This window comes from Myxine glutinosa, chromosome 11 (assembly GCF_964187855.1).
Source record: "Myxine glutinosa chromosome 11, kmMyxGlut1.1, whole genome shotgun sequence".
In the NCBI taxonomy this organism is placed as follows: Eukaryota; Metazoa; Chordata; class Myxini; order Myxiniformes; family Myxinidae; genus Myxine; species Myxine glutinosa.
Window position 1 is genome coordinate 11206757 of NC_136271.1, and position 8707 is coordinate 11215463.

At 43.1% G+C, this 8707-nt stretch overlaps 1 protein-coding gene across 1 annotated transcript in view; it reads left to right on the top strand.

Moving 5' to 3' along the window:
- Positions 1–353: 353 nt before the first annotated feature.
- LOC137417037 (BDNF/NT-3 growth factors receptor-like) overlaps positions 354–8707 on the top strand; it is a 452816-nt gene continuing 444462 nt past the window's right edge. Inside the window, 3 exon segments of the mRNA XM_078786250.1 lie at positions 354–437; positions 5398–5449; positions 6875–7009. Coding sequence (XP_078642376.1) covers positions 354–437; positions 5398–5449; positions 6875–7009 — 271 coding nt within the window.

Here is an 8707-nt window from a genome sequence, read left to right on the forward strand (position 1 = left end):
TTCTCTGTTTCGTGTATTCCAATTTTCCTTTAATTAGTTTATTTCTATTTACTTCACCTTTTTGTTCTCAACTTTAGTTGTTTGACATTGTCCTCTCCCCTTTTTGTTTTGCTCATTGTTACTTTTTTATGACAAATGTTTTCCCCATCCTCGAATTGCAAGTCTTCCATCATCACTCATCTTTTATTTTCATCACTCCTCTGCCTTGTTCCAAAACTCATCTCCCCAGGCCTTGCCTCTGACTCCCCAGCTCTACCTCATTCCGCGTGCCTCTAATGTTGTTTCTATCAAACGTGAATGTGTGCCGCCTCTGGCAGCCGTATATTACAGCACACCATGCAGTTGTTACAGCAATGCTGTTCTCCCCCTCAGTACCTGATGAGGTCCTCGACCAGGCAACCAAAGTGTTGGAAAAGGGCAGTGAACAAGCATTTGGGGTAAGACAGTTTTGGTAACTGGTTGCATTATCATTTTATATAACAAGCCCAGCTGCCATGCACAGACCTATGAGGAAATATGTCACACCTCTCTGTGGAAAAAATAACTTACTGGAATTGAGGTCCAGCATTTTATGACCTTCATTCTTGTCATTGAGAAAGTTGGCTGGATTGGTTTAGTGGAGCCTCCAAATGTATGGCAAATCCACCGTGCAAGCTCTCATGATCGACTGATGCAATTCATAAACGAAGGATGCAAACCACCTCGCCGAGGCCGCAGCTTCCAACTGCACCTTAAAATGGCGCATGTAGATTTTACATTTAAATAAATAAATTTTGTACAAAGGTAAACTGTACATAGATTAATGAATAATTCAAGGTGGTTTGTCAGCTGCGGTGATATTCAAGTGTATATAAATAAATCAAATTTGTGTGTTGGTCATGGAGATGGATGGCTGGCAGGATGGTCTAAGGTGTGCACACGCCTCAGTGGGTCTAGTGGGTCCCTTGGATGGACCTTAAACTGGGAATCCCATCGGCAGGTATTAGTTGGTCGACGCTAAAGATCCCACGGTGTCCTTTGTGAAGCGTAGGCGAAAGACCCTGAACAAATTATAAATTCCTGCTTTAACTACTGTTCTATGAGGGAAAACAGTGCAGGATGACCCCTTGCCAAGAAACTGCTTTGGCTGAACCAACGCTCTGTAACATAGAGTATGGTACATCATTCAGTCAGTGGAGATGGTAAAGTGTATATTAATAAATGACCCAAAGTTGTGTGTTAGTAGTACAGATGATAATGTGTATATAAATATATAATTCAAAGTTCTGTGTTGGTAGTAGAGATGATGTGTACATAAATAAATGACCCAAAGTTGTGTGTTGGTAGTGGAGATGATAATGTGTATATAAATATATAATTCAAAGTTCTGTGTTGGTAGTAGAGATGATGTGTATATAAATAAATGACCCAAAGTTGTGTGTTGGTAGTGGAGACAATGTGTATATAAATAAATAATGGTCCCCAAAACCAGATTAAATTCTGTACAATTTTCTCCTGAAAAAAATTTTAATTGCCAAAATTCATAAATAAAATCGTGTGTCCCATGACTTTTGTCTCTTTTCCCAAAATCATTTCACTTATTCCATTCCCAGATATTGTTGCATACATTTGTCGTATATGAAAGAAATGCGTCCATCCATTTTTGAGTAGAGGCTCCAGACAGACAGATGGGCTGATGCATCCAAAATACAAACCCCCATCTGTCCTGACACCCGGCTGGGGGCTAAAAATTACAATTAATCATCGTCTCCATGAATTAATGCTGCATTGTGGGTTACGGTCTTCCAACTTAGCTGTCTGCAAAAGCATATATTTGTTATTATTTATATTTGGTGATATAATTTATATGTTTTTGGAAAAAAGAGCTCTTAAGAAATCGGGCCTTCGATTAATCTTTACCTGAGCCTTATATTGATAAGCTGACTTTCATACTGATCGATATTAATTGTCTACAGTTGGGAATCTTACTATAATTCACCAAATGTCCATCTGTCTCTGTCTGTCTGTCCGTCCGTCCGTTCCCAGGTACCGCAAAAACGACTGAACCGATCGCAACGAAATTTTGGGTGGGTAATCCTGGGACCCCCTGGAGTAAAATAGGCTATATTGATTTTCCAATTTCAGCTTTGGACTCCCGCCTAACGTTATTTTCCCGGGTACCGCAAAAACAGCTGCATCGATCGCAACGATACACCTCCAAGCCTGTGGGATTCCCATGGGTGACCCCACTAGTTATAATAATGGATGATTTGGTGACTGTCGCTGTGTGACTGTCATTGCAACAATCCATGTATTGGTAGAAGTGGAATATCGTGTCAATACGTCATAGATATGTAGAGATTGGTTGTACATTCATACCTTATTATATTCCTAGTAGTGTTCATACCTTACTTCGGATACATGGACAAAGCAGGCAAGATGATGGTGGCACAAAACTCAGGAGCCAGGAAGGATTTAGGCGGTTGCATGCAATAATTAACTTTTACCTTTTGTATGATTTAAACATATGTTTTAACATGACGCAGTGCGAATTGCTTTGCAATACATGTCCCCTAACGGTCCCAATGAATGTTCTTGTTCCAACCACTCGGCAATTGTGAGCCATATACACGAAGACAAATATACTTTTTTTTGTGCGGTGGGTGGTGTACAATAATTAAATAAAATCTCACCCGTGTCCGAAGGAAGCGTTTCATAGTCATTTTTAATATGAAATAGGCAAAGCCGAGAAACGAACGAATCCCATTAGAATTACCCTTCAGAACCCTTCAAAATTACCCTTCAGAACTCTTTAAAATTAAACACGGTGGGTTAGAAAGGTTCTCCTTCTTCATTTATGATGGACGGACACAGACAAATATTGAAGCGGCTTTGTCACTTTAAAAAAACCGATGCACATATATGAAGCAAAAACATGCGTACGGCTTATGTGCATGTATAATACATCATGGTTATATCCCTGGGAATATTCCAATTGCAATGAGCCATGGACTAATACCCAGGCCTAAGGCCTGAGGCCTGCTAATCTGTGCTGCTTCATGGAATGGTGGCACATGATTTTATTTGGGGTGGAGTCAGGGCAGCTGTCCACCCAATGGGTGTAAAGCAGTGGGGTGCAGTCAGGCCAGGTGTCCACCCAATGGATGTAAAGCAGTGGGATGCAGTCAGGCCTCCTCCCACTCCCTCCTCCCCCTTTCCACTATTTCCTTTTCACCCCAGCAGTCTCTTCCCTCCCTCTCGACACCCATTCTGCTTCAACCACCTACCAATTTCAAAGGGGTCCTATATACTATTACTTAAGGTTTCCAAGTAGTTACGTTGTAACTCCCCACTATTTCCTCTCTGCCCGCCCTCCCCTCCCTCTCCTTTCCCCACCCCTCTCTCCTCCTCTCTCCCTCCTCTTCCTCTCTCCTCCTCTCTCATCCCTCCCTCTCAACTCTGCCTCCTCTTCCTCTCTCCTCCCCCCCCTTCCTTCTTTCTCTCCTCCTTTCCCAATGGTCAGGAAGAGCTTTCAAAGAAGTCTTATATAGTATGTATGCCTGGTGTTGGCTTAACAGTTAAGGTTGCTGGCTTGAGATCTAAAGGTTCTGAGTTACCACTTTATACAAAACTGCCTGACTCCACCCCACAGCCAATATTACCGCTTTACACAAAAAGGTGCAAACACAGATCCTTGCAACTACAGACCAATCAGCCTGCTCCAAATAATCAGCAAGGTCATGGAATCCATCATCGCATCTGACATCAAATCCTTCCTCTTCTCCAATGGCTTGATCTCGGATCATCCATTTGGATTCAGACCAGGTCATTTTACTCTGGACATTCTGCTTCTGCTGTCTCAACAATGGATGGAGGTCATTAATTCCAAACAGGAAATCAGAGCTGTCTCCCTCGACATATCACGTGCCTTCGATACGGTCTGGTACCCCGCCCTGCTCACCAAAATCTCCTCATATGGTATCCATGGAAATCTCCACGCTTGGCTTGCGGACTTCCTCTCTGGTCGTAGTCAATGTGTAGCCCTGAATGGAATTGTCTCTTCTCCCCTTCCTGTTCAGGCTGGAGTTCCTCAAGGCAGTGTTCTGGACCCTGTGCTTTTTCTGGTCTTCATCAATGATCTCTCCGACTCTCTGGAAAATCCTCTCTATCTCTTTGCTGATGACTCCACTCTCTGCCGCTCCATTCCTCATCCCTCAGATTGGCAGTTTGCAGCCTCCTCACTCTCTGCAGACCTGGACAAAATCACAGACTGGTCAAACAAGTGAAACATGTCTTTCAATCCTGACAAATCTCACACTCTTACTATGTCTCTCCAAAAAGACCGACTGGACAACCCTCCCATCTACTTTCTCAACAATCCTCTCCAAGAAGTTCTGTCACTCAAACTATTGGGTCTCACTATCTGCCATGATATTTCCTGGGAAAACCACATTTCCAAGCTGGCCTCCAAAGCTAGGCGTCGACTGGGCATCCTCTGTCGTGCGAAGTCCTTCCTTGGCACACCTAGCTCGGCTTCACGCGGTTGAAACCAAACCATTCAGAATCATTGGAATCTCTCGCGGTGAAGCTGATTCTGAGGGCCTTTCTCTCTCTCACCGCAGGCAGGTAGGTGGTCTTTCTGTCTTCTACCGACTCCTCTCCGGCCTTGCTCCCCCTGCTCTGTTTGTGCTCTGTCCTCCAAATATTCTTGCAGGACGCACAGGATCTGCCAGCAAACCTCTTCTGGTGAAACTGACAAAATCAAGACTCTCTGCTCACCTTCACTCCTTCATTCCTCTTTTCTCCCGCCTCTGGAACAAACTCCCACAATCTCTTCAATCCCACTCCTCCCTCCAGGTCTTTAAAACAGATGTTCACCACCATCTCTTATCTTCCTCCATCCAAAACCTTGATCCTTTCTACCCCCGTTAAAACACCCCAAATCCGCCTCTTTAAATCCCCAACTAATTTCCTGAAATTCCTAGAAGTGTTAATTTGCTTTATACCATGTACCGCTCCCTCCTCCCTCAGCCCTCCCCCTTTCACAGATCTACCGACGTCCCTGTTCTCCTCTGTTGTTGTGCTTGTGTGCTTCCCTCTTTCCCCCTCTTGTTTCCCGCTCCCTTCATTGCCTGTTTTATGTGTCTGTGCATGTTTTCATGTTCAATGCATTAGCTGTTACACGAGCATCGATTCTGTATCCAAAATTTTTTTAAAAAGCGTTATGTTACGCAAGCTACAAAATCGCGTTACGTAATTTTTGAACGGCCCCATATTAGGGTGAAGCAATCAGTGACCATGTGACGAATCAGCTCGTTCTGATATACTGTGGGGAGGCTGACATGAATCATAGGTGTCGAGTTCATCTTTTAATTGCGCATTAAATGAGTGTTTCCCAAACGCTGTTAATCTTTAAAGATTGCTGTAAATGTGCGTTTCTCAATTGGCCCATCACCGGGTTTTGTCGCAGGTTGTGACCACGGCGCGGTCGTTCGTGTTAATGTATCACATTGCGATTACATTGTCATTCCAGAGTTGAGAAAAGCAAACATTTTTGTGACATGTGATTTTTAGTTTCCCTTTATTTTACTTGCTCTGCTTGATCCATTCAGGAATGCACCAGGTACATGAAGGCAGTGGTAGTTAAGGCCCAAGAATAGCTGTGATAGGTGCCAAAGAAGCCAAACCACCACTCCAATGTTGACTTGATGAGACCTGACTTGATGTTGGTAGTTTTTGTCTATGATAGCTATTAGCTTTGTGGTCGTCTGGAGCCATTCCCTACTTATGTGCAGTGGATTCAGAGCCGGTCATGTGTGTGACCTGCCTCTCTGTTCTATTTGCCGAGGCAGCACAGGTCTTTGACAAGCCTCAACATTTCCCCAAACCGCGCTCGCAAAGTCTTGGGCACTTTGTCATATTGCGAACATTTCTAAATTCTTTATACTCACTGTTTGGTCAAAATTATCCCACTGCAGCCGAAGCATTCCCTGATGTATTGCTTGTCGCTGTCAGTGTAAAAATGACTCCATCGTGTTGTGTCGCTAAGCATTATTCTTACTCATCTGTGCACGTTGCATTTATCAATTATGATGCTCGCAATCTGGAAACTAGACATTTTATTCTTTTTTAACCATCATTTTGCTCTTTCTTCAACCTCACCGCGAATCTCCTCCAGCCCTACCCTGCCAAGGTTTTCTGGAATTTCAGCTTTTCCCATTTAGCTCGCTCCTAACTTGTAATGCCATTTACTAGTAGATTTTTTGCAGCTACGTAATCCACCAAACATCTTCTTGGTGACCTTTATTGTGTTTGCTTTCTTGTTTCCGTGGAATCCGACATCTTCCGAATCCATCAATACATTTTGATCCCCTGGGAAAGAGGAGGAGGAGGAGGAGGAGTGTGTGGGTGGGAATGGGGTAGGGCAGGAGATGAACGGCTGCTCAGTATTTTAATTACCCACACTCCTGTCAACCTCCTCAGTCAATGGATGCATGATCATGAAGGACTGAATTTGTGTGTGTGTGTGTGTGTGTGTGTGTGTGTGTGTGTGTGTGTGTGTGTGTGTGTGTGTGTGTGCGTGCGTGCGCGCGCGCGTACAATCGGTAATCAATAATGCTTTCCTTAAATGTAATCGCAATTCCCAAGTTACAAAGTCCAATGGCAGAAAATAGTAAACATAACCTTTAAAAGTCATTTTTGTCAGAACATTTTGATGGGCCACTAATGGGATGATTTCAGAAGATTACACGTGAAAAGCAGGTTTAAGTGACGACGTCTGGTTTAAAGGTGGACTTATTTTGGAAACATAGCTTGTGTACACATTTTGGAGCTGCAGTGTGTGGTGGATGGAGGAGAGTGTACCATCGGGGATGCGGATGGATCTTCGTTTGAGTTACGGCCACCTGTGCTCTCCTTTTCAAACAGGTTTACATCGCAGTTGGTGTCGCGGCCTTCGTCTGCGCTTTGCTGGCCATCCTTCTGGTACTCATCAATAGATACAACCGCAGGACCAAGTTTGGAATCAAAGGTATTGATGAACAGGTTTGCCTTTTATCTTACTATAATTCACCAAATGTTTGTCTGTTCCCAGGTACCGCAAAAACGGAAGAACCGATCGCAACGATATTTTGGGTGGGTAATCCTAGGACGCCCTGGAGTAAAATAGGCTATATTGTTTTTCCAAATTTTTTCCAATTTCCAATTTTCCAGTTTTTCCAAACACGATGGAATAATATTTACCGATATGAACAGTGATGTGGCTTTTATTGAAATTGTACAAATACTGTTTAGATTTTGATGATTTGCGTGTGATATGATTTAACGGATGTTTATATAAATCGTTTAAAATAAAAAAAAGCCTTAAATTTCTGATATTTTGCCTTTTCATTTGGGCCTCCCAATTGGAGCCCCGCCCATAGGGCAGGTACCGTTGCTAGTATATTTAATTCATGATTTTGCTTCCGGTGTAATTTATTTCATGGAGGTGAATCAGTACGGCTTGTTCTACGGTATTTTCATCATCGAATTGCTTGTTTATTCATATTCAAAGTAAAATGTTTCAAATATTCATATTCATATTCATAGACAAGTAAAATGTTTCTCTTCTGCATGACCTTACCCTTGAACCCAATGATGAACATTTATTGGATGGAGCTGTCCGTTGTGCTGATGATGCTAAACCGAAGCCAATCCACAATAACTGTTTATGGGGTGAAGAGCACCGTGAACTTCCTTACAATTTGGACCACTCATTGGAAGTTGATGCACACACGACCCTTTCCTTTGTGGTTGTGAAGAGGCTTATCATTTGCACTAATTTTGTTTTTATTGAAGCTTTCTTTGATCCTCACATTTCTGATTATGCTTTGCGGAAAAGCGAAATGTAAATGGGATTTGGACCCAGAAAGGTCCTTGCTAAGCATAGCTCAAGCACATCTAAAGAACGACATAAACAACAAACAAAAACAACAACATTTGCAACCATGAATTGGATTGTAGCACAAAGTAAATTTATTAACTAAGAAATAATTAAAGAAAACAATGAAGGTTTGTAGCTGGACAGAGAGATGAGGAGATAAATAATGCACGAGAGAGAATTGAGCATTTCGCTCTGGCCTACAAACCCAAGAGGAGAATGTTGATGAGGTGAAACGGCAGCGAAATCCTGGTGCAAATGCAACCATGATACTCTTTGATCAGATGGGAAGGGATCAGGTTCGATGAATGAATGAATGATCATTTTAAGGCCTTTTTCCCCACTAGAACGGGGGTTAGCCTTGCGGGCCCCATGACAATCATGGTTCCCTGTTTGAGGCAACGTTTTTTTATGGCCGGATGCCCTTCCTGACGCCAACCCTTGGTCGCCTCTTATGATGTGCAGGGATACGGTGTACCTATTCTAAACCGGGGTACACACCGGGATCATTCATCCCAGGAAGCTGGTACTCAATTTGCTGACCTCGGACAGATGACAGGCTGAGTCAACCCCCCTGGCGTTAATTCAGCGATCGACCGGGATTCAAACTCATGATCCTAGAATCCCAATCAAGCACCCTAATCACTAAGTTTACACCAGGTTAGATGGATGTATACAATACCCACTAAGCTGCAAGATGCTTTCAAGAAAGAAACGAAACAACAAGCACGTCCAATTGCTGAAAAGATCCATTATGGGTTGTTCGACTTGGAATTCGACCTTCAGCCCGATGACCTTGACATCGCGAGC